The following is a 27,691-nucleotide window of genomic DNA, read 5'->3' on the forward strand; positions in this document are numbered from 1 at the left end:
GGATGAAATGGATTTCACATCTATGCTCTGACAAAGCAAAAGCCACAATCTCTACCTGCAGAGATCTGCCAGCAACCTCCTGGGCTCTTCCTTTCAGCGATAACAACAGTTTTAATTTTAACAGAGATTTGTACAAATGTGCTTTAACCAACTCAGCCTTGCTTGCTACAGAAGAAGTCCTTGGAGGGTGCTGAGACTCACTTCTTGTCATGGTTTGACACTGGCGCAATGCCAGCGCCCCCATGAAAATACACCTTCCCCAAATAAGTGCTGTGAGATGTTATCAGGAACAGAGCAGAGCAGGCCCAAGCTTAATAACAAAGGGAAAAAAAAACTTTATTAAACTACTACTACTACAGAAAACACATAAACTAAATCCAGGATGAAGACCTTTTAAAACACCCCTCCTCCTCCCAGTTCCTAAAACACCCACCATGAAACATCACCCGGGATTCCTGATCAAATTACCACCCTTCAGATAGTCAATACTCAAGCTATCAAGGGAGAGAGAAGTCTCTCTTGCACCACAGACCCCCCAGGAAACACAGTTGCCACCTCCTGTGTTTCCCTGTCACACATGGCAACCGCCCGGAGAAAATCTGCCAGTGTGACACTCTCCTTTCCATGTCACAGTGCTCTCACCACCATGCATGGACAGACTGCTCATAGGGCTCCTTTAAGGATGCTTTGCCACGGACCCAAAGATACAACAGTTCAGCTTCTCATCCTGGGACTACAGTCCCCCCCATTTTCCCCTGGGGCCAAGGGTCCAAGAACAGAGATCATCTTCTTTCCCGAAGACAGAGGGCATCACCATTCCCTCCTCAGCTTTCTTCTGTTCTTGCCATTCCTGTGCTGTTAGAAGCTGAAGCAGGTCTCCTTGGGTCACCACTGCATCCCCAAAAAATGCAGTCTCTATTTTGGTTCAGTCCATGGCTAACAAGAAAAGTCCAGTCAAAAGCTACTTCATCATCTCCTCCCACCTAAATATTTCTTCTTCTAACATCTCAGGTCCCGGACTGTCTCTCTTCCACTACAAATCAAGGAGGAGTAATATTTTACAAAGCACTCATTTCCTGGAAAGGGTTAAAAGTTCAGGCTCCCTGGATGGCTGATATCTTGGTCCAGCATCCCGTCTCCCACGCTGGACATCATCCCCCCCCTTCTCCTTCTCCTCTGCCGGCAAATTTCCAGGTGCCGCCAGGCTCTCTGTCTCTTTCCCTCTGTGCGGGGGGGGGGGGGGGGGGGGGAACAAAGGCATCTCCGCTTCTCTCCACCCTTCCATCCAGGAGCTGTCTCGGTTCCAGACCTTCAGCCCCTGGACAAGGCCGCGTGGCTTCCCCTCCCACACCCAGCTGATGGCTGGGCCGGGGAGAGTCTGCCCAGAGACTCTGAGAGAATATTCTCTGACGACCGGAACCAAAGAGAGAGTTCCCCTGGGAGTTCTTGCTTTTAACCCCCTGTGTTCTCAGAGGCGTGTCCATACTTTCAGTGGTCACTCCAGGTGCCAATATCCAAACCTGACCACTGATTGGTTTGACCCAACTTCCTGGAAAAAATTCACTTCCATGTCAAACCACAACACTTCTGAAGACAATTATGTTAATTATTAGTTTCATTAAAAGTGAGAAAAAATGTGAACCACTCAATCTGACATTAAAATACTTCAGTTGTATACACTGTGAAGAATTTGCTTTGTTTCAAGAGGAAAACAAAGATAATGCCATACAACAAGGGACACTGTGCCTCAGGACACAGGGATGGTGTGACCAGCTGCAGAACAGAAGAGGCAGCCCAACAGACAAAGCTGAGAAACCCAAAGACTATCACAATAGGTTAATAAAGGAGACTAAATTGAAGGAAACTACACTTTCACTGAAAGAAGAAAGCAGCAAACAGATATCAATATTGTCCCATTGGCACTACATAGTCATGCTCTCAAAGGAGGAAGGTGAGTGAGTACCAACACCGAACTCTGTGGTGTTACTCTTTTGAGGGATTGCAACAGAATTCCTTCTAATGAGATCATTAACAACTGCAATGAATAATTATAAATAGCAATGCTATCTACAATAAATTTTCCCTTTGCTGACTGGCTAATTGTCAGGAATTATTTCACCAGCTGTGTTTCATGCTCTGTTTTGAAGTGCATCTCTGCTGTAATCCTTCAATAGCAAAATCCTCTGGTATGATTCTCGCTTTGTACTTTATAGTTGTTTGTGTCTTCTTTTAAATTCCAAATTATATATATCTGAAAAAAGCAGGTAAGTATACAGCTGTTATTCTCAGAGCATTGGTTTACTTATGAATACCTTTAAGGACTATCCTGGATACAGATCATCAAGGATCATGGACATCATTCTGTAAATAGGAACATAATATACTTGTGAGAGGACTTAAGCCTGTCCCCTTTGCTTTGGCAGGGAAAACACTTTATACTTTAGGGTGAGCATATACTGAAGTCTTGCACTGAGCTGGAGCCTGGGAACCCTGCCTGGCTCCCATCCTGATGGGGCAGAGAGAGTATCCCTCAGTTCCAGCATGCTGCTCACTGGCTTCATCACTTGTGATGTTTATTTCTCATATTTAGTCTCTGTCAGCTGCTGGAGATGCTCCAACACCTGTCATGTTGTGATGATGCATGGGTAATTACTGTCCCTCAAAATATTCTATTTATAAAATACCATGCTTGCTTAATGAGGCTTAGCTGAGCTGGACTCAATGGTCTTGCTTAAGAAACTGCAGGCATTTTAGGCCAGAGTTTAGTGGCACAGGAGATCCCAGAATCAGCTTTAAAATATTGTGTTCATAGGCAATATCTGTGGGGACAAGCTGGTACTTCCACTGTTGCTGCTTCCCACAGCTGGCACAAAGGCAGCGTGAACTCTGCCACACAAAACCCATCTAATTTGACAGAGATGTTGACATATGCCCATACCCAAACGAAATCACATCCCTACTGCAAGCTGAGCCAATGGGCATGACTCCAGAAAACCCCTTCCTTTATTTTGTTGAAAAAGTGTAGGAAGCCTGGAAAACCAGGCTGGAAAGAAGGGCCTCTATCCATCTGCATGTCCAAGGTAGAAAACCCTGAGAAGGGAAGGACACACAAGCCAGTCTATGGTTACAGCTGACAGGTGAGACCATAGGAAATCTGGAACAAGCTGCTCCCACTGAGTAACACCTGCACACTGCCTCCTGCCATGGAGGTAAGAGACAGGGGCATGTGGGAAGCATCCAGAGAAAAGCAGGTCCCCAGGGAAGGGATACATACATGGAGCTAGTCATTTGCACACAGTTTATGGACAGTGGCCACTGATGGAATACAGACTCAGACAGCAGAAAGGATAATTAAATATGAGCTTATGGAGCTCTGCAATATGCAGAGCACCTGAATAGGAGCAGTGAAGCTTTTAAGTATAAAACCAATTTGTAGATAACGCATATTTACAAATGTATGATTTAGAAATCCAATATGTAGGTTGTTCTCGTAGTCAGTTTTAACCCCGTCTGTCTTTTTTTGAAAGAGATAAGGCCCTAATTCCAAAGAAATAAAAATTATTTTTAGTCTAGTAGAAATTCATGTTCATTGGGATTTTTAAGCCAGAAAAATTTTATCCCTAGAAGGTCCAAAAGGGAAGTTTTGCTCTTACAGTTTTTGAAGGTATGTGTTTTTGGAAGGTGAAAGATAAGAAAGAAATATCTTCTGGCAAGTTAAAAATAGCAGTAATTGAAACTCGCCAGGAGGCTGGAATGTATGAATATGCCTGGTCAACATGTTTTAATTGGCAAGTAACACTATTCCAGGCATGCTATTCCCTGAACACACGCATTACATATGTAGCACATTGACAAAGACAATTTCGCATGTGAAATACAATGCTGCTTAGGGCATATGTACATGTACATGTATTTATCAACATTCATACCATAGGTAAGCATATAGACGGTATGTTATGCTAAGGTGAAAGAGTATGTACAAAGGAAAAGTAATTTTATTTCCTGCTTCTATTGAGAATCCCCAAAACAAAGGAGCTGACCTTTAAAACATGTTGCATCTTAATTCCCAAAGGTAAATGGTGAAATACTTTGTTTCACCTCTACACAAAATGAAGAGCAAAGTTAATGCTGTTCCCTTTCATATATTTCAGACAGCAGCTAATGCCTTTTGACATTTTTCCAATGAAGCATTGTAATGCATCTCCCTCCCTCTATTTTTGAAATGTGATTAACCTTTTAACCTTTAAACTAGCTATCTGCTTCTTCTGCATAGCTTGGGTTTGGCCTGCTTGTCCAAAAAGCAGACACTTTGCAATTGCTCTTAGGTCTGTGGCTTCATTTCCCTGGGCAGTAGACAACTTACTAATTAAGGATGAAAATGGGGAAGTATTTGGGATGTGCTGCACTTTGAACATCATTAATTGCTCCTGGAGCTAGAGGTGGGGATGGTGAGGGTGTCTAAGATGGGGAGCCAGCAGACATTGCTCTCTGCCCCACCAGCCCCTGGGCATGCAGAAGTGCCAGCTACCTCTTGCTTGAGAGGGGAGGTGGCTGCAGACCTACAAGACTGTTGGACAGGAGCAGCAGCTCCCACAGACCTCCCATGGGCCCTAGAGGAAACAAGGAAGGTGATGCATGACCTGGAGCCAGGCTGCCCGGATCCAAATACCAGCCAGAGGGACGAAGGCACGCTAGCAGCAAATGACAGCAAGTGCTTTGGGAACCAGCAGCAATCTGATTGACTGCTTCTCCTCACCAAACTAGACACTGCCAAACACAGCCTTTTACTGCTAAAAATATTCTGTGCTGTCACTTCCATGCTGAGCATCCCAATATACTTCACAAGCACTACAGAGAGATAAAGAACCATGGCCACCAAAGAAACTTATCTTTCAGATGAGAGACAGAATCCAATTGACAAAAAGCATGCTGTTCTTCAGAGGAATTAGGGAAAATGTTGATAAAGGCCACCCCTCAAAAAGATCTGTAAATAATATAATGGAGACTTCAAGTGCTGTCAGCAGCTCCACTAAACAGACAGGACCTCGGTATTAGAAAGTTTGTCTGAAATTCCCACAGAGAAGCAATCAGATAGTCAATACATCTTCCTCAGAAAGATTGATGGATTCTAAATTACAAATATCTGAGTGAGTCTTTTCGTCTGTTTGGTTTTACTTAGGAGGCAGAAATTAAAAACAAACTCCCCTTTCTTATACTGAGAATTCTGTATTTTGCTGATATATATGACTAGCCTATCTTTTCACATTCTCAAAGACTAACAACTATGAAATTTAGAATAACATGTGCTACTTTCAAAGAAACAAATAACTAATATGAAACAGGAATACGATGTCAGATAGGTTCCTGAACTTGATACAGTATTGCAGTCTCTAATGAATCACTAATTTGATTTAACACTACTTACTACAACACTTGCTTCCTGTAAATGTAATGCAATTATGGCACAAAAATAAAAGCTACACTTCATGTCTTGCTCCCTTTTGAGAAGGAAATGCTGCACTTCTGAAATTACATAAGGACTTCTAGTCTTCAGCTAAATAAATCTGCATTAGTTTGAAATTTAAAAATGGTTTTGGTCAATATGTATGTATGTATTATGACATACAACGATAGCTAGCAAAATTATTTTAAAAATAATTTTCTGTACAAAGAGGCTGAGCTCTGGTTGATCTGTTTTGCAACTATCATGGAAAGCTGTAGGAAAGAGATTTCATAAATCACAGAATCAATTAGGTAGGAAAAGACCTCTGAGATCATTGAATCCAACCTATGCTCTAGCACCACCTTGACAACTACTCCATGGCACTGAGTGCCACGTTCAGTCTTTCCTTAAACACCTCCAGGGACAGTGACTCCACCAGTTCCCTGGGGAGTCCGTTCCAATACCTAATCACCCTTTCTATGAGGAAATTCCTCCTAAAGTCCAACCTAAACCTCTCCTGGAGCAGCTTGAGACTGTGTTCTCTCATCCTATCACTGGCTGCCTGAGAAGAGGCTGGGCCCCACCTGGCTACAACCTCCTTCTGGTAGTTAGAGGGAGTGATAATGTCTTTCCTAAGCCTCCTCCATGCTAAACATCCCCAGCTCCCTCAGATGCTCTTCAGAGGACATGTACTCCAGACCCTTCATAAAGTACCAATAAAATAAAATTGTCTCGCAAAATAATAATAGAAGGGGTATGCCATAAATAAGCTTCATACTTCTGATACTTATTCTCTTACCACCCAGTCTATCACTTGAAGAAAAACACAAAATGATGACAAAAGCCTCTGTAATTCACAAGTGGAGCTTGTTGTAATTTGTATCAGGTCATGAAAGTGTTTCCTTTTGCAATCCTTTAGCATTGCAAAACCCAGCCCTTTGGAAGCTGTTCTTCCAAAGATCTGTACAATACAAGTCATCATTCTGCAGAAGAGAAACTATTAATGAGAAACATATACCAAAGATGCAGATCCCAATTTCTTATTTACAAAGAAACATTAAAAAATCACAATAAAAAATCTAAAATAATAGTTAGTTACATTTCCATTGACTTCAGCTGCTATGTATTAAGCTCCAGTGTGGGTTGAAACTTCTCTGTTAATTCATTTGCCAATTTCCGCTGCAGGCAATTAATATACTGCAATTTACAGTTAGCATCCCTCCTTCTATAACTTCCTAGGGAGAAGAGTTCTGGAAAACAAGGGCCTAATCCTTCACTGGTGCTACAAGCTCAATTCTCGATCTAAGAGTTTTACATATGCTTTTTTCAAGCACATGAATGGTTCCATTTTAATCCCATAAAAATTAGCCCCTTGCCCAGCTAGAGGAAAAATAATTGGGAGGGAGAAATGTGAACAATGAGTGGAGAAGAGGTGTATGTCAAGAGAAGGATGAAAAGAAAGTAGAAAGGGAGATAAACTGTAATAAAATGGGGAGTGAGTTGGCAAAGTTAGAACAATTCTTGGTCACCGAGGACAGAAGATGGTGGCCATAAGTAAAACTACTCCAGGTGCATTAGAAATGCAGGCATGGTGGATTTCAAACCTGAAGCAGACAGAATTACACATTAAACCGAAATGACTTGTCAGCCACTCCCAAAACCAAGGAGTCTCAACTTTCAGTGAAAGACTTTTATCTTTGAACATCTAGCTTATTTCAGAGCTGCTTATCACCCTTTACCACTCCAGCACTCTCCAAATTGCTGCTGGGAGATAACATTCTCATTTTTCATGACACCAACAACAAACAAAAAAGCAAATGACTAGCCATTACAGAGACCATATTAAATCTTGGCAATGATATGCCTGTAGGTTTTCAGAACACCGTGGATGAACTGTGGATCCAGTTCTTCCTCACTTGCACTTGAGTTAACCACACTGAGAGTTTGAGCTCTGTCACTCAAGGGACTTCCTCTCCTTCCCTGCAACAGTGGAACCTCTGGCTAAAAGCAGAGCTGATGGAAATAGACTATTCTTCCATGATGTCCTTGCAGTGTTAGGGAGCTGTGCTCCCGAACAACCCACCACTCATGTATTTCTCTCCTGTAACCACAAATCTGCTGAAAAGGTAGAAGGAAGGAGGAAAGCAAGGAGTGGAGCCCCAGCAATAAAAACTTGTGGGGCCTAAATCCCCCCCAGGAGATGTTAGGTTGCAGTGGGATGGGCATCTGTCCAGTAATACTGGTGTCATTTGGTTCTGCATACCCTTAGAAGTGTGATAGTACCACACATCTGTCAGTGCTACTTCAGCTGTGCCCGTGCCAGCTACAGGCTTCTCCTTTAAAGCTCCTGCACTTCCAGATTTATTCTTATCCCTGCAGCAAGTGGACCGCATTTGGGTCTCAGTACAGCAACAGCTGTACTTCACCTATGCATTGCACGAACTTATTCACAAGTAATGACATCCAATTTGCACATAGAACTGAAGATGGGAGGGAGGAATCCAAACAAGGATGATCCCGATTTCTCCAGTGCATACTGATGTGTGGTAAGGTACAACATGGAAGAATTTTTTTTTGCTTATTTTTAATATAACAAGAAAGTTCTTGCAGTCAGTGGAAGCCTCCCCACTGACTACAGTGCAATTTGGAAAATGAGGTTTAGGTCACAGCAGTGCAGCCACAGAATCTGCTAGAAAATTTTAAAATAAGAGATGCTGCAGGCCCAAGGCAGAATGAAGACAAGATATAAAGGGACATTGGAAGATCTGAAATGTGAACAAGGATGACATTTTTCGAGGTTAACAATGTTCATTAAATAGGGGGGAAATAATTTGCAGTAAAATGGAAAAATGGAAAATGGATTTACAGAAATGTTGAAAGATATAACAGCAAACAGTAAATTAGACAGGAGGTTGTGATCTGATAAAGCAGTAGAAAAAAAAAATCCAAACACAACTCAGCACCTGAAGCACCACAGTGCAAAGAACCTCTTGAGAATCTGGACTGATTTTATCTGAAAAATGATATTCAGTTATAAACTTATTACAAAGTGAAAGATCTCCAGTGAAGAAAAAAATGCCTTTAGGGCTGGATAGATCAATGGATGAGAAAGATTACAAAAGCTAAATGCATACACAGTCATTATAGTAGTGGTGGAAGGCAGCATGGGAATATCCATCCCAGTGTTATGAACAGTGCAATGTAAGTGTTATAAACACTAAGGAATGGTAAGGATTTAGTTCTAAACCAGAAAAGTAAGAGAAGAACAACATATGCTGAACCTTAAAAGTCCACATGGCTGGCAACCTCTCCAAAACAAATCTTTCTGCTTTAAGCTTTATCCTGCCAAGAATTTTATGTCTGTTCTGTCCACTGTTTGTACCATGATTAATTCTATCCAGTCAATGGTTTGAATGTTCTGCATGGAATATGCTTCTTTTGCAGGATTGAGGCCAAAATCTGGGATTTGGTGTACCAATATCCCCAACCAATTTCTTCCAGAATATTTTAGTAGGTGATCACTACTGACTTCACTCTAAGTCTGGGCTATACAGCAATATGGACCATCCTTGCACAGCACAGAGGCAGTTTTATCCATGCACATAAGGACCTTAGAAGTTTCTGAGAAGGCATGAGGATGAAGTTACTCCCTGTCTGCATTATTTCTCTCTCCTGATATTCAGTATGAATAGTTGCAATGGAAAATTCTTTTTTACCCATTCACCTACAAAGATGTTCGTAAGAGCTGTTATTTTATGGAGAAGTAATACATGAAAATGGGAATCCTTTGGCACACAGTAAACACCTCTACCATGTATTAAATATATTCAAGGAAAAGAACTGGCAGTCTGCAGGCTTCTTTACTGTGAGTTTCCTAAAAGACCATAAAGCACACCACTACTACAGTAAGCACTCTGCAAAAGCTTTTTGGTGCATTGCTGCTACCAATGTTAACACAAATGACAGCTGAACCTTGGAAGCAGTGAAAGAGAAGACATGTCAGAAGCCATATGTGTTGGGAATATTCAGAAACCCTTGCATTTAAGTGTTGAATGTATCTACTTGTAAAGGGGTGAATCAGATGCAAAAGCTAACTGTGTTCATGTCACATTTGGTGAATCTGTAAACAGCATATCCAGGTTTTGTCTGGCTGAAGGGATGCACCAGATAGATACAGAACTGGGAAAGGCAAGAAGTGACTCAGCCTGATAAACCACTCTCACTGGATTGAAGAGCAGCCAGGTGAAGGTGAGCCAGGTTGGAACAAAGAACTGATATTGCTGCACTAATATATCTGCCAAGGACTGTGATACCTGCTCCTTTGCCACTTTTTTGTTCCTGAAATAAATTGTGCTGTGCCTAGTGAAAGCTGCCTGGCCGCTGGGCACCTCTGTTGATGTTTCACAGAGGGAGCAGAATTGCAGGTGTCCAACAAAGCTTAACTTGCTGAGGTGACCACAGCCAGCCATGGTTGCCATCCCCAGCCTGGCGAGAGACCCAACTACATGATGACCTACTGAGGAGGAGCCCTAAGACCACAGAGAAATTCTCTTCCAAAGGCCATAAAAAGATTAGAAAGATGGGTGACGCCAGAAGACAACAAATCCAGGCATCAGCAAAATTCACTCTAAGCAGGCACACTGTGAAGTGTTTTGTTTTACAGACAGCTGCATCTGAAGCAGAGAGGTGGAGCAACCATCCAAACATGAAGAGAGAGCCTAAATCAGGGATTAGACCTGTAACAAAGACACCCACAACTTCCAGCCTTATATGCACATTTGTGTTTCTAACATTTTACATCTCTGCTGGCAACATTGAAACTCCTTCTGCTCATATGTATCAGATGTTTGGTAAAATAGATGCCCAAACAAGTTCTGGTCCAAGTCTATGGCAGGAATAATGTACATTTTTCCACTTGTTTCAGTGAGCAGAACAGCAACACAGGCCATCAAAGCTTAAAATCAACCCAGAGAGTGTTTAAACAAATGTCTAAATGTCTATTAACTAATAGTTATTAGATTTGTCAGATTGCGGTGAATTGCCTTTCTGGGGGAGAAATAACACCACAGGATGAAACAGAGGAGGAAAAAAGTTTTAAAGCTAAACTTCAGCCACTTAAGCAGATGAAGACATTTATATTTATATAAATTTGAGAGGAACTACTCTGGAAAAAGCCAGCTACAGACAGGAAATTAGACCCTCCAAGATTTGTGTATGAAGACATTTTTAATAAATACCCTATATAATGTTTTGCTTTCATATAAGAAAATGTTGAAGAAAAGAAAGCCTACTTTATATGAGGAAGCAAAGTAGAATGTTAGCCCTGATAAACCCCTAACATCAGTGTGCAGAGACACTGGAGCAAATGATTTTTTCAAAAGTCTGCTTTAAACATTTCTCATTAGCTCCTTTACATCAGATATGGAGGTGATGACAGAAGTGAAATCCAGTAGCAGCTAAAATGCCACTACAGTAATTATAAGATAGCTCTTTATCTACAGGCAGCTGCCAGCAGTCCATATTAATTTATCTAAAGGGGCTTCATACTGTAGCAAATAGCAACAGCAAATGAGATAAGAAAGAGAAAGCCTTGAGATAAATAACTGCAAATATTCCAGCTGCCTCACAGTAGACATTAAATGAGAGTCCTTACTTTAAAAAATATACCCTTTCTTCATTATTCATAACTTTGTTTTAGTTTCATTTTTTCCCAATAGGCCTTTCTTTACAAATAGCTTTTCTGCAAAGAAAACTTAAATTTCAGAGACTTTTAAATAGCAACAGAGCTTTGTTATGTTCAAATTTCTTTGAGAACTCTTTTTGAGTGTTTACACATATTTTAGATTGTGGGTCTGTTTCTGAAAAATTGCTGAATGTTCATAATACTGTATTTCTCTTGAGGGAAGACAAATGCACATTTCAGATGAGTTGTTACAGAATGTAGTGGTTCCTCTGCATTGCTCAGAGCTGATAAATAGTATATAAAGGAGAAGTTAGAGCATCTCTAGAGTTCAAGCTTAGCAGGAATGAAATGTAATTCCTGTTCCTGAATCACAGTATGTCTTAAGAAATGCTTGTTTTTCCAATTCTTTTTTTTTGTTATCTTTCCACAACTAATCTTAAAATGTGCTGAATTAATAATATCTATACTTTAAAAGAGTCAACATTTACTATTTTCCTTTCAGCTAAGGAGTTTTTCTATGGCCCTTCATGAAACTCATGTTCATGTGCACGCATGGATGTTTTCAGGAAGCTTCAGGGTGGATACTATTTTTTGCCATGAGACACATGACCACCATTTTTTACACAGCTTTTTGAGAGACTGACTGACTGCTTCATCCATTTGCTGAGACCATGACCAATGTTATGTCTAATAACCAGTACTAAATCCAGCTCTTACCTGCTTCTGCAAAGACTTTTTTTTTTTTCCCCAGCTGGCCATGCTAAGGAATTCGTAAATGGATCGATAGGGGAGAAGAACAGATATCTTGTGGTAAAAGGAGCTGTGGCTCTTCAAAAGAGGAGCAAGCAGACAGAATTTTTCCACAGGGAAGACTCCCTCAACTCCTCTTTCAGGCTACTTTAACTTTTGAATAGCACCCCAAAATGTCCCACAGTATGAATACATGTGAGATATATGATTTCTGCTCTTTTTTTCTTTTTTTTTGAAGCTATTTATATCATCCCAATTTCCCCAGACTTGGAATACCATTATTCTGAAGTCTGAAGTTTATTGGGTATCATCAAATTTTTAGTGATGGCAGTGGTGGTGAAAACAGAGTAAGTTTTATGCATTTCAAAACCAACATTCATACAAAATTATTTGGAGATCTGCCCTAGAATACTACAATGGCAACAATTAAACTCCTACAACATAGAACTGCCTTCTGCTCTGCTTCTGCACAGTCCTTTCCTGGGATACTCCCACAAAACAAATAACAAAGACCAACCAAATAATTTCCTTATTTGCATCCTTAGTCATGAGTACTAGAGTACTCACGACTCCACAATACTACACAGTGCTACATTCAAACCTTTCAGCTCCAATTTCACCAACCCAAACAATCACAGAAAGGATTGAGTTGTATCCACAAGGTGGATTGAGACAAACACTAGAATGACCAGCAGCATCGCAATAGTTAACAGAGCTGCCAGACAAGTGATAATAATAGGCTTCAACACTAATCCTCTCCTGAGCAGACTGGGAAAAGCTCAAAGTTTCTTTGGTTCTCTTGTTCCAGTCTGGCTGCTAATTCAAAACATAATTATAGATCAGTTTACATTGTGAAGGTCATACCCACAACGCCAGGAAAATTCCTTCTCTTAACAGGGACGCAGGTTCACAAAATCTGTGCAAATGCACACACAAATCTAAGCCATTAGGGATGTCTGGATCTCCCAACCCTATGGACTGGTCACAAACAGAATTTCAGGTCAGAAGGATGCTTTGTATGGACCCTTCTAACTGTAGCTACCCCACTATGAGACTGTGCTGTCATACAGACACATGAACTCGATTCTGTCCTAAACTGAAAGATGCACTACAGCAACTCAAGGGCATTCAGTCTGCCAGACTGAAACTGTTCTAAGTCAAGCCCACAAAAGGCCTTCATCAGATGTTTGCTTTTATGGACCCATTCCTATTGGTTCGCCCTACTTTGTAAATGTGGATACAGCCACGGTGCCAGTTACCCTCATAGATTCTGAATGTTTTCCATGTCATACAAACTCTAAAACCCAAGAGATCTTCACAGTCTTCCATGTTTTTTAAAGGGAACCAAAACCAAAGCTCATATTACATGAGGTTTTCAGGGGCGGCAGGAGTGACAAGAGGGGAAGGGAAGAGAAAAAAGGGAATAAGGGATACTGCTGTCTGCTATTTCCTCAGTTATTTAGAGTGGGAACCTGAGAGAGTGGAGAAAAAACACCTTTAAAGACATCAACCTTTAATTTACTGGAGTGTTTGGGGCAATGTATCCTGTTTGATATGGTAAATGAAGCAGAAGTACCATGGTATATTTTTATTTTGCCCAGTTAAATTTCTATGTATTCATGTTGCTTATAAAAAAAAAAAATTGAGTGTGTCTTCACAGCCCTGGATGCAATGCCTGAGCTGTGAAATCTGGCTGAACAAGTTCAGTCAGCATGAAACAGCCCTATGCACTTTCTGTTGACTTCAGACCACAAGAAGGAATACTTTGTCTCTATCTACTGAGGCAAGAGTTCATGAGTTGCCTGTACTACTTCAGAATAGGCATACAGTATTTCATAGTGCCCAGTGCTGGGGGCTGCTGTGTCTTCTCATCTATTCCAGCAAAACACTTCACTTCAAACTTAAAGTAATTTAAGTAAACAAAAGTAATTTTCTGTTAAGGCAAACAAACTAGGCTGATTTCAAGGCATCTGTTTTAAATCCAGTCTCTGTTTCTTTCCTAAAAGATTTAAACTTCAGAAGCCTACATTTCTTTTCAAAGAAGGACATTTTATGAGATTACTCATGGGAAGAAGTACTGCAGCTTGGGTTACTGTAACCTTCACCCCTTTCCCTCCATGTCCTAAATAGCCACTCTTGTGTAGCCCTTTTTACAGTCTCTTCAATACCCTGAACTTATCTTCCAATGCCTAACACCTAGCCACCATGGCTATTCTACATGCTAAGACCTAGTACTTTCTCACATATCCCCATGTCACCAACATCTATGTTCCCAATATCATCAGTATGTGAAGCCAAGCCATTTGGTTTCATCCACTAAAGCGCTTCTGTAACACCATGGCTCCCTATGATGTCCCCTCTGCCTGCTCCTAAAGCTCATATCACATCATCATATGCTTATCTGGTTTTGGTTCTCTGTCTGGGCAAGATGAAACCATGCTATTAGAACTAAAATATCTGCTTGGTACTAGGCATACCTTCCAAATAGACAAGGAAAGCAATTTACCAACATTTCCCTTTGTGGGGGCACCAATTCTTTATAAAGTCACTGGTTTTCAAGGAACATTCAAGAACTTTACCTTTTTTAAGACCCCTAATACACAGAGAAATGCATCTGAAACTGATCCATCATTTTCAAAATTTAGCAGGGAGCAGAGTTAACATAAACTCCAGTCTCAGCAGTAGGACTATTTCTATAGGAACCAAACCAGGTTAAGAAAAACTAATTTTATACTGAAGTGAAATAATCAGGTAAAAGTGGATTTAAACCATTTCTTATTACTCTTATGTGGGGCTGGCTTTACTAGATGGAATTGCTAAAAATATGCTAATGTACATGGCTCAATATAGCTTCCAATACACAATAAAAAGAAAAAAAAGCAAGACTTTCTGGGACAATTTCAGCCTGTCTCAGTCTATAATTATTGTTCATATCAAAATATCCTGTGTCTATGGAGAAAAAGCATTCTCACAAGGTTTTTAAATGATTCATATTCTTGACTTGTAAAACCTCTCATCTGTCATAGATAACTCAAGGAATCTCAAGAGGAAACGCTGAAAATATTATACTGTCTTGATACAGGAGGTATTTTCCCAACATCCAAATGGCTTTAAAATGAATTTATCTTGAAATGTCAAGAAACCATCAACAGAAAGCCTTTTTGTATCTTTGCTGAAGAAAAAGCAAGCGCAAGGACTGCAACCATTAACACAGAAAGGAGCAGAAAAATTTCTTGTAATATATAAACCCACTTTAAGACTACACTTAAGGGAGCTGTATCAGCTCACAGCTATCATTAACCCACATTAGCCTAATGCCTACATCTGCAAAAAGCAGCAAGGAACCCAAAGGGGAAGGTGTAACAGGGTCTTACCTATGAGATACATGCCAATCCAGTCCCCTGCATCCACTTCCTCTTTTATATCCCAGTATATCACTAGGTCCTGCGAATGCCCGATGGAGTAGTAGGAGCTGCTGACCATCAGGGTAGACCGGCTGTCTGAAGTGACAAGGTCTGTGTCGCTGGTAGACCTAGGAATGGTGACCGTCTCGTGGGAATTGTTCCTGATGTCCATGTTATGGAACTGGTCAGGGTTATAGCTGTATCTGAGAGGCTCTTTGCACCGGCGCCGATTTTGTGAGTTCCTAGATGGAGATGCCATGGCTGCCAGGCCCAGGAACCTGTTCTGGTACAGATTCTGTGAAGAAAAAAAGAAAGGATAGTATTTACAGTGTTACTAATTTTTCAGTGATATCAGAGCTCAGGAAAAGTAGTAGGTTACAGCAAGAAAGTAAAATATCTTTTTCCATTTATCATTGCAAAAAAGAGACACGAAAAGAGGCAGCAAGAACAGTTTGAACTCAACTTCTACTCTGTAATTCTTACCGTGAAAGCAAGTGTAAGAGCAAGCCTTGCACCACCAAACTCAGGCACAATTAAGCATGGCAGTGTAAGGAAATTAATAGAAGGTGGCTTCCTCCATTTTAATGCACATATATAGACATAAACACCACTACTATGGAACTGCCAGAGAGCCACCCTCTTTTGACGACACAAGATAGTCTTCTCACTTTTGACACCTAGAGTTAAGTGTTAGCCCCAGTAAATCTTGCTACATTTGCAGAATAATCTTTCTTAAGGCGCAGTCACTCTAGAGACCATATTTCATCTGGAGAGACCAGTTAGCAGTGAGTAAGAGCTGTTCCTCCCTGCTAGGTATCTGAAGAGTGAGCACCATGAAAACAGAATTAATGCTGCCCAGAAATATAAATACAAAGTAAGCATTGTGATGTCCCTCTGCACAGCTGATAGCTTCCAATGCTACAGCTCTGATCTGGTTTTTGCAGCAGATTGTGAGATACTAAGCACTCCCCGCTCAGGTAGGAATTTATGAATGCACCAGACAATTAACGACAATTAAGAAGGTTACTGCAGAGTAGTCATCATCCTAGAAGTTGAAAAATATTTTAATTTCAACCGACCCCTCCTCAAGGCAAGCTGAGTGACTTGCACAAAATGCGTCTTGGTGCACAAGTTAAGAGCTTTTGTGAGACGGCAGATGGAGAATGCTTAAGTTATGTCTGGGTTGAATTCTGATGTGAAGACATTCTCTGATACTGATCAAAATACTAGTTATTCCTGACTTCCATACTGCTTGTTTTTCCATTTTCCATCCCAGCTTTCCCTCTTCTGTCAGTGCAGCTCTGCTATTTCAATCACTCAGCTTTTCATTATTCATTAGCCTTCCATTATCCGTCTGTTGCCAGCCATGCTGTCAAGTCTGTTAGATACAAAACCAGACAGCATTCCAGTATGCAATGGAATGCTTTTCACATGATCAGAAGTCAAATCATCCTTTTGAACTCAAACAAATTAAGTGACAAAAAATCATTGCTCCTTTGTCCAGCCAAGCAGTTATTTAACACAGGCTTTATGAATGTTGTGGTAGCACAGAAGAACAGTAAGCCCTGAAAAAAACCCCAAATATTTTCTTTATTAATACTGGTTTTGGGGGAATAATTAAGCAACCTATTATTGTATCTTAGGATTCTGATGCACAAAAACTGTACAGAGAGCAAAAAAATCAGCTGGCATGTTTGCACCCCTAGAATATGCTGTCACTTTGCAAACACTGCCTGACAATGCTTAAAATCCACTGACCCAAATCCTCACTTAGTGCATTAAACAGGGTTTATAAGCAAAAATAGCTCTGGTAGGAATGCCACACATTATAAGAAGTGCTGCAAGACTGAAGCTAATAATGCAAAAGGTACTTTTTCCTCTAATAGAGGTAGAGGAACAGGGAAGGGAAGGGAAGGGAAGGGAAGGGAAGGGAAGGGAAGGGAAGGGAAGGGAAGGGAAGGGAAGGGAAGGGAAGGGAAGGGAAGGGAAGGGAAGGGAAGGGAAGGGAAGGGAAGGGAAGGGAAGGGAAGGGAAGGGAAGGGAAGGGAAGGGAAGGGAAGGGAAGGGAAGGGAAGGGAAGGGAAGGGAAGGGAAGGGAAGGGAAGGGAAGGGAAGGGAAGGGAAGGGAAGGGAAGGGAAGGGAAGGGAAGGGAAGGGAAGGGAAGGGAAGGGAAGGGAAGGGAAGGGAAGGGAAGGGAAGGGAAGGGAAGGGAAGGGAAGGGAAGGGAAGGGAAGGGAAGGGAAGGGAAGGGAAGGGAAGGGAAGGGAAGGGAAGGGAAGGGAAGGGAAGGGAAGGGAAGGGAAGGGAAGGGAAGGGAAGGGAAGGGAAGGGAAGGGAAGGGAAGGGAAGGGAAGGGAAGGGAAGGGAAGGGAAGGGCATTGTATTGCATTTGCTGTGCATCTCATTCTGTCTTTTTTGCTGCTTCTTTTCTTGCATTCATTCACTGTTTGGAAAGAGAGTTTGCAGTATAAAGACCAAAATTCCATGTAAACAGAAAAAGCATCCTTTTTAAATCAAGAAACATGCTGTGAACATTTTCTAATCTGGGATGCACAAGCGGGCACACAAACTATCACACTCTAGTCAGTAAATTAAAATTGTTGGTAGTTTCTGTCACTTGGCAAAGAAGGCATTTGCTGTCACAAAAGTATCTGACATAACTAGAACTGGTTTTATAATTGTGAGATATCAATGCAACGAACTTGAAGTTCACTCTTTGGATTAGTCTGTATCATTAACATGGGTTCCTTTGCTCACTGCACTCCCCAAAAGCTGCTCCAGTTCAAAGCAGATATTTTATTTCTGGTGACAAATTACTCCAGGGAGTAGTGGTTCTGCAGTTACTTTCATTTTTGAATGTTAATGGATGTAGAGTATTAATTAACTGCATACCTTAAAATTAAATTAGACTTAAACATTTTTTTTTCAGCTCCAGCATGACTTTAAGCAGTTTTAATAAAAATGGTATATTTATCACTCTGTTTGAATTCTGTAAGTTCCTGTTTTCCTGTATGTTGATGCCAGTGGAACAAATGGCATAATTTTAAAGCAACCCCGAAGGCCAAATTCTCTGTAAATACAAGTCTCTTGTATTTCCAGAAAATCCCCAAACTGAAAAAAAAATCCGAAATGAATGAAATAGTCACACATAATTATCAGGATTAAATAATGGCATCAAAATACAAGCATGGCTGTATGAGGAAGTAGCAAAGAGGTTAGGTACAATAGTTATTCCACGTTTTATTACCAGCTTTTCATGTTTTCTATGTAACTATCTAAAACCCGCAAGCCCTGGTGATAGAGTCCCAGTCATGGTGAGACAGCTTAAAAAACTGCAAAGACATCCTCTTGATGTCTTGTGAAAGCCATCTGATCTGTCATGGATACATAATATATTTTAAAAATTATGTCTCTTTTAGGGGTGTGAGATTAGTATTTACTTAATCTTCTTGCAGTGGTGGGTACACTACACACACTACACTAAACAGTCATTTCTAATATAGAGTGTAAATTATAAAGCAAGAACAAAAAAAAGGCCAAATGTTGGTTGTCAAGAAAGACAATTTCATTCCTGCCTCAAAACAGTCATTCTACAACTGCTTCTACAGTCAGTCCTTGTAGGGGAGTTTCCACCGAGGGACGCTCTGCACAAAATGACCACCCAGGCTTCACTTTCCCACTCACTCCCCCCATCGCCGATTTTTAAAGAGCTCTGGAAAGCTTTGTCTCTAAAGATCTACCAGCTACATGAAAAGTCCTACCCAAAATCAGATATTTGGAGGATTATCTGTAAGCAGCAGTTTGACTCTTATTTATCTCACTTATTCCATCCAATGCAAACAAATACCAGAAAAATTAATTGAAGGTTTTTTCCCCCCTCCAATATAAATCCAACTGCAATACTAACAGGGAAAGTAGAAAGGAGCAGCCTACAGGAACTAACAGATGAGATCTGACTGTAAAGAAAACTGCCTCAAAAATATAAACATAGAAAACCTGTAATCAGTAAATACCAGTTTCTTCCCATATTCTCTCCCTTTCTCACTCACACCTCTCTCCTTTCCCAATTGCTGTCAGGCATTCGGAAATCACAGAACTGTTGTCACTGGTGCCTTTTCCTTCACTACCTGAAAAAAATGCACCATCAATGGTACTTATGTCCGTCTTTGAGACAAGAATAATCCTCTGGCTGAGAGGCTTCACACCACTATTGCTACCTGAATTTCACCACAGGATTTAGAGCTGTCATGGAAGCGTCCTGTGGAAGTGTTTAATGTCCCCTGGAAGGGTTTAATGTTAGGGATTTTTCTTTTTTTTTTCTTCTTCTTCTTCTTTTTTTTTTTTTTTTTTTCCATTTGGGAGTATTTGAAATCATGCTAGAAAAGTCCATGATGTTTTACCAAAAAGAGATAGATCTCAGCTAAACATCTGCAAGGATCCAGCTTTATTCTCTGTTCAGACAATTAAGAGCTTTCTTCCAGAAACTTGGACTGATACCATTTACCTCTGATTGCTGGAAGATGGATTTGTGTGCAGGTCAGGATGGTGGTACAATGGACTTTCACTGCTCATACCAGAGACAGAATATGATTGAAACACAACCCACTACTGGAACCCTGGCAGATGAAGAAATTGAAGAGAACAAGGTGACAATATGAGCAACCATGACCACGGGCTCAAAGTAGTCACTCAGATGTCTGCAAGCATTACTGCAACCCAAATTTCAAGGGCAACTGCTGAGAAAGACAATGAGATAGCTTTCTGTGATGGGAAGCTTGGGAGACAGTGCATTTATCCATCTGAAAATTTAATATGCCAGTAGTCAAGTCTGATATCATAGGCAGATGATCAGATGTGGAGTCAGTCTCTTGGTTGCTCCACCAGAAATTAAGGCTCTCCTGATAAGCTTTTAGCTGTCATTTGCAAGGCTTATGTGTTTTTTTAGACAAGAAGGAGCTAAGACTGATTTAAAAATAAAAAATTAGGGCAGTCTGGTGAAAGTGATAAACTACCTCAGCAGAACTCTTCAGACCAGCTTTCACGAAGGTAAGAGCATGTGTGTCAACAAGGATATTGTACTAACAATAAGTTAGTACAACAGTAAGTACTTACTAACAGTAAGTAAGGTGGTAAGAGCCTGAATGAAAGATTTGGTAAGCTGGATGAGAGAAAACCTAAAAAGATTTAGAAAACCTTGTCATAGCCCAGCTATGAATACCCAGGGTGAAATCCTGAGGCTGGGCTAGAAAGACAAGTAGGAAAACAATAGTGCCTACAGTCATCAAAAGATGATGTGATGGGAATCTGCAAGCCAGAGCTTTGAGGAAGACCTTTAACTTGATGACGAGGCTGCTAAAAGGGCTTTCAGCATGTAAAACTGTTTTATTAGAGCTTAAATTAGAATTGGGTAAGTTCTGAAGGACAGGAAACTCACCTCTGTTGCATGGAAGAGTAAAAGAATTGAGTGAAAGCAAAAGTATATGATAATGAATCTTGCTGCTACTCCTTAGAGGGCAGGACTTTCCCCCCCAGCCTTACTCTCAACTCAGCAATGTGAAGTCTTTCCTCAGAGCAAACTCTCTCACTTTCCATAGCCCTGAATACTTATTGCAGGATCTGCTTCTTGCTCTTCCCAGGAAACTTGTCATCTTCATGTCCACAGCAGACCTGCTCTGGATGCCTCTCTTCCCCATCTGCTCTCCCCACCCATAGCCCTGAGGGCCCCTTAGCCACCACCACTCAACTGCTTTCAGGGAAAGTATGCTATCCCTCCGTCAAACTCAGATGCAGGAAAAGGCAAATGGAGTATTCTGATTTCTTCCTTTCTGCCTGGGGACAGTCCTCAACACAGCACGTGGTACCTGCACAGCAAATTTAACCATGAGAACATTTGCATTTTCCATCACTGCAGGCATAGTACAATTGACTGCACAAAATGCAAGGCAATGCAGAGGTAAGAAAGAACACAGTTCAAAAGTAAGCTGTAATCAAGGCTACAGCTTCAGCTATCATAACAACCTCCCATCAACCTACTGCCACCTATCTCAATTATTTATTTATCATCCTGTTAGAAAAAAATCCCTTTGGACATTTGAATTTTGGAAGAATTGTTAATACAATGCTTTAAAAAATGGATTTTTAAAGCATTGCTTAAACAGCCAAATCCAGTAAACAAGGGCGTAGAGTGAAAAATGCTATACAAAGTCTTCTCCATACAATCTAGTACTTGACTTGCTGTAAACATAAAACCCAACATGAAAGTCATGCAGCTAGGGATTGGAGAATGCCATGAAGCCAAAGGATTTGGAGAGCACAGAGAACTTTGTAGCATTGGTCCATTTATTTTAGAGGCACAGGAATGGCTTCTTAGCACTCCAAAGGAATTGTTTAATAGCCCAAGGGAGTTGCAGGCTTATATGGTCTACTGACATCCTCTTCTCTGCAAGATATTCCAGAGCACATAGAAGAAACTGCTGCTCTTGGGAAAGCTGAAAACATTTCAGAGGAGTGCATGCCATATATATATATATATATATATATATATATGGCATGCACTCCTATATATATATATATATATATATATATAGTGCCATATATTTATATATATGCCTATAATGACCACTAATCAAAAATCAAAGCCATTATACATCAGCAGCAGGGCAAATGGCTGTTATATAGGCAGTTCGTTTTTCCATTTTCTGACCTTTGTGCCTTTCCAGTCCAGCTGTAGTGCTATGTTAATGTATCCTCTTACATTTAACTTTGCTTCAGTGATGTGCAAATCAGTGCACAAAGTAGAATCAAAATGAAAGAGCTGGCCTGAAGGTCAGCCCGGCAAAGTTTGGTGCTGGTGAGTGGGATTGATTCCTGATTCAGGCCTATTAGTCATAAGACAGAAAAAAGTGGCAGCACAGTAATGAGGGTACTCTTACCATCTACAGAGCAAACAAACAAGAGCAGTCCATATTTTCTAAGAGCACTTAAACAATCTCCTGGGGACAAGAAGATAGAAGCTGGAATATGGGGCAATGATTGGAGGGAAATTCTCAGTGTTCAGAAAAAGGAAGAAAATTAATAATGTGTTTTTTTTTTTCTCTTTGTGAAAGTACTACAAAAGACTATTGTCTGATGAACCCAAGAGAGCGTGCTAAAAGACACACACATCACATCAAGATTTGTACTCCTGTAAGTATATAAACCAAACAATATTCTGAAAAACAACAACAGCAACAAAAAAGACATTTTCTCAGTTTTATATGAGTTGACACCGAATTTCTCCACTTTATGTCTAACTAAGAGCAATTAACAATCTTACATTCAAGACATTTGCACTGAGTCAGTAATAATCCACTCACAGTTCACTACATAAAGCACTAGGAAGTTTATGCAGTTGAATGCAACTAAGTACAAAATTAATTTTTTATTTTCTGTTAAAATGGTAGCAGCAAAAACAGTCTTGTCTCAGCAGTTTAGCACAGCAGGGGATGAGAAACAGCCATCAGACTTACCCATTACAGAAAAAAGATCTGAAAACACTGCCAACATTTTTAAAGAACATATTCAAGTACACAAGAACAGATAAATATGCAATATGGCCTGAATATAAAACCTCAAAAAGATAATTATAAGGGAATTAGAAAAGGGTCAACATTATAATACCTTTAATCAAGACAACATTACACAGCTTCACTGTTCTTTTCACACTACAAAATGAAAGAAATAAGCTTAGGATTTGCTCATATGCTACAGTCAAATACTCCAAAGTCCACAATGCTCACCTTTGTTCATGCTTAATACATAATACATAATACATAATACATAATACATAATAGGAAATGTATATCTTTTACTTGGTTGGTTTTAACCACCAGAAGCAGGCAAAAAAGTCTGCAGCAGTTCCAGACAGAGGAAGGACAGTGACTACCTCTCAACAGGTGCAAGATGGAGCATTTGTACATAGCACAACACACCCCCTCTTACCAAGCATCCTCATGTCCACAAAGGCCAGTGTGGACTATGCCAAATTCACACATACACAAGTCCTTGTGACTGTCGTGCCAAAGACTAAAAACCTCCATTCTTCATAATTTCAAACCCAAGAACAATATTTATGGACAACAATCATGGCAGGAAGAAATCCAAATATTCTGTAGCAGGCACTAGTATTGGTTTAATCCACCTTTTAAAGTAAATTAAGCATCACTCTAAGAAGAGGGTTGTCTCAAAAAGCCTGTGTCCCACACTGGTCTGTTTAAGAATCACTGCCATGTTTATGAGGTCCACTGGAAAGTGAGACTCTGCTGGCCTCCCAGGAATGGTACTTAGTCCAAGGGCCTTTCAGGAAGGAGGAGGTTAAGAACAGGGATGCTCTTCTCTGCTACAGGCTAAAAACACTGTTGCTTTTCTCTGAGGTGATCCACTGATACTCCTACTGAGAAGCCCTGACCATGCTGGATGTCCTGTTTCAGGTTCTGCACAGCACATAATAACAGACATCGCTTACCTGATGGATTTTTATAACCAGTTGCTTTGGTTCTTCAAGTACTTAGTCCATGACCTACAGAGGTCCAGAATCATTCAGTTGAAATTCTGAGTACTTAAGTCACCCAATTTAGGAATGCAAGACTCCCTGAGTACTCAGAGGGAAGGGACGAGCGCCTCGTGAAAATGACTGAGACTCAGGTAAGGCTTTCCCAGGCAGAATTAAGCTTCACCTCTCTTTATCCCTTTTTAAGGAGTCAGTGACTGTTGGGATCTTAGGTCAGACATGTTAGGTTAGGTAGGAAGGAGTCAGACCTCTCAAGCTGTAAAATTTTGTATTCTATAAAGGTAAGTGGGCAAAGCACTCCTGAGGGCAGCAGAAAATGTGTTTTCTAAGTACATTAATGGATGCAAAATAGATTCATAAGGGAAATTTTAAAAAACCATAACTAAACTACTACCTGATTACCTAAGAATAGTCTGATTTTCTGGATAACTGCAAAATTGCAGACTAGAGGGTACATCCAGAGAAAGAGCACAGAAAATAAAATACTTATTATAGTATATGCACTCTATGTACAGCTCTTTTAAAAAATGTAGTACCAGTAAACATAGCAGAGCTTTACAGGAAAAGCTGTGAAGACATTCTGCACAACTAGCACTCTGAAGAGACTAACAATTAAATGATGTGGAGTAAATATGAGTCGCAGACAGATATCCAGTAATGTACACTGTTTCCCAGAACTGTCAAGTACAGTAATTTCTCAGTCATTGCTCAGAAGCAGTCTGAGATTTCCCATATCTCTTCCCCAAAGTTCAGTGACTGGAGGAGTCTTTTTGTGGAAAGCACTCTTAATTTCTTATGTTACATGAGAGTTATAAAAATCCTACCATTCTCTACCATGAAGAATGCATTACACCTTCCACTAAGACAACTGTTTTGCTAGAACACAAGCCTTGTGTTCTATCTGTAGTGTATATTGCTACCAGACACAAGAAGAAAAGACTTGTCTAATGTATTACACAGGCGTCAGGCATAGCTTATTATGCATAAAATATACACACATAAAAGAGGTGACTGAAAACAACTAAGCACAGATCTCAAAAGAGAAGTTTTTAATATTAACCTCCTTTCAGACACAAGTATAAATCTTTGCAAATGAAAGGTTCATGTGTGTATGTATCAAAGGATTTATCGTGCAGACCTACACATGTAGCTTTCCCACCATTCATGCTCCTCTTTTTGGCTAGACACTCCTGTGCAGCACAAGTGCATCCATACATACCACATTTATCACCATGACCTGTAAAACTTCTGTTGACTTTGTGAGCATTATCCTCTGAAAGAGCCATGTGCACTTTCCCTCCTACCTCCCTCTATTCCAAGCTGTTGGCAATGATCCTGTTCCTCTGTGCCATGTCTCTCACATCACAGCCCATGCCATAGACATATTCCAGGTGACCATGCACCTTCTTCTCCTCCCCATCCCTTTTTATTCTCAAGGCTGATCTCCCCTTCCTCACTTGTCAATACCACTGTCCCAACACTTGTAGGTAGGAAGGGACAGGCCACACAGCATCACTTGCTGTACCAGCTATAAGACAGGCACTGGATTAACTCATGGGGACAATAAACATACAAAACCCAGGAGGGCTAGAAGGAGGCTCTTTTCACTCATGGTTCTTTGGCTGACCTCCACTCCACAGCAAAGAGAACATTAAAAATGTCCTATTTCATTCAGTGCTGCTAGACTGTCATGCTTCTTACCTCCATCTGTATTTCTTTAAGAGTGTAAGTGTTTTGAAGTGTCAGTCTCAGCCTCCTCAGGCAGTGAGGCAGGTAGGTACCATTAGCAGTCTGTCAAGTATTAATGCCTGTATCAACCATTCCTTTGATCTACAAACAACAACAAATCATTGCAATAAACCAGTCTTTCAACCAGATACCAGCTTCAGAGTGTGCCCCCAGTTCCATCATCTCCCCTTCAATGAGGCCTGAAATATTCCCTGACATTTTAAAATTAATTGGCTACAGAGCTCCTGTTATTACCATATTACCTCCAGAAAACTACAGAAATGCCATCCAGCTGAGTGTGCTTGATCCTGCTTACAATAAATTTAAAGGCAAAACTCCCCTTGATTTCAATGGGGAACAAAGTGACTTTGTAAAGCAAAGGAAAATCCATAAAGCTGTCAACAGCTGCAGCTAACAAGGACTAACCCAGACCTGGAAAATAAAGAGTTTATATTTTAACTAAAACACTTTGAATATTTCGTCCGTGGACAACCTATTCTGTTGGAAAATACATCACAAAACATGTAGAGCAGTAAGCTGCATTTTGAAATACAGACCACAGCGACTACTCTTAGAATGAGATCTCAAAACCTAAAAACAAACATGTGATTTGATAGGAATAATTTAAGATATAATTAGTTTTAGACCGTGATATCAGACTGGTTTTTTTTCCTATGCAATTATTAGAATAGACATTTTTCATTTTTTTCTAAAGGAAACTGGAACATGAGACACTGAACCCTAGTCATCATTACTACACATTTTCTGTCACATTTTCTGTGAGTGGGTGTCAGTGACAATGACAGAATTAACACTTCTTGCAAGTATTAACAGTTTGAATTCCACATTTAAGTATGCTTATTCTTAAAAGATTGTTTCCTCATGTATGTACACTTCTATGGAGACTGTGACAACAAAATAGCCAAAGTTTGTTGTTTTTAAAGAAACATCTATTATGACCAACATTTTGAGGATCAATATTTCCTAATTTGCACCGAAGAACAGTAAAAAACTGACTTATGCTAAGTAATGGCACAGATCCAATATTTTATTCATGAAAATAATTCTGATATAATTAAAAAATTAATACTAGTGATTTTGAACCTACAAGACATGGTTTAAAGGGTGAGATGTCTCTGTTTCTAGACAGGAAAAACTAAGATAAGTATTTTCAAACCAGACTGCTACTTACTGCTTCATCATTATTAAAAGTTGTTTATGTTTTGATTGTATAAATCATAACAAGCTGCTACTATAACTGTATTCATAAGAAAGCAAAAAAAAAATGGGGAAACTATGACTAGAGAAAAGTAGTAGTTCTGGTATTACAATCTCTAGTTGAGGAAAAAATTCAGATTTTACAAAAAAGAACACGTGGTGGCTTTATCTAGGGCCCAAAAAACTCACACATGAGAGAAAAGAAGCTGTATTCAGGGACTCTGTTTTCATCTAGGTCACCGTAAGACAAATCTAAGCCACATATCTATGGTTTCCTGGGCAAATGCTAGCCAGTGCTAGATGAAATGCAGCCTGGTAGTTTCCCCCTGGAAAACAATTAGAGGTATAAAGCAGATTTTCAAAGCAGAAACTGCCCATAACAACTGGAGCAGTCTAGTTCAAGCAGATGAAGAAGAGCAAACTGGTCCAGGTTCCACCAACCAAACAGAAACATAGAAGAGAGACAAGCCCTGTGACTATAATCTCAAAAAAATCCTGGAGTTGCACATAGAAAAGGGCAAGCCTTGTGGTGACTGTATGATTTCTGAACTCCACCCATACTGAGTTGGCTGCCAGTACACCTCCAACACAGTAATTAAACGTTACTATGGGGTATCACACAATCATATGTAGAGGCCTGTACACCTGCTTATGTTATTGCATGGGGTTTTAATTTACTTCTTTCCTCTTTTACTCCAGTTCAAAAGGGTTTCTAGTCCCATGTTCAAAAGGTCTTGAAAGAGTTTTCAAAGAAGAAGAACATCTGCAAAGGGGATGGGAAATATTCTATTTCACTCGTTCACAGACAAAAGCATGAAAATGGTTCTGAATGAAGGTTCAAACAATAGTTTCATTTCATTTTAATGAGGACCATTACTTTAGATTTTAACACTTTTTTGCTGCCATTGAATCCTCA

The 27,691-nt window shown here is 40.2% G+C and overlaps 1 protein-coding gene across 1 annotated transcript in view; it reads right to left on the bottom strand.

The window, feature by feature from the left end:
• HECW1 (HECT, C2 and WW domain containing E3 ubiquitin protein ligase 1) overlaps positions 1-27,691 on the bottom strand; it is a 248,077-nt gene that overhangs the window by 147,971 nt on the left and 72,415 nt on the right. The window contains exon 2 of the mRNA XM_053971604.1: positions 15,251-15,575. Within this exon, the coding sequence (XP_053827579.1) occupies positions 15,251-15,575 (325 nt within the window). The remainder of the gene's footprint in view (positions 1-15,250; positions 15,576-27,691) is intronic.

The sequence above is a fragment of the Vidua macroura genome, chromosome 1 (assembly GCF_024509145.1).
Source record: "Vidua macroura isolate BioBank_ID:100142 chromosome 1, ASM2450914v1, whole genome shotgun sequence".
Lineage (NCBI taxonomy): Eukaryota > Metazoa > Chordata > Aves > Passeriformes > Viduidae > Vidua > Vidua macroura.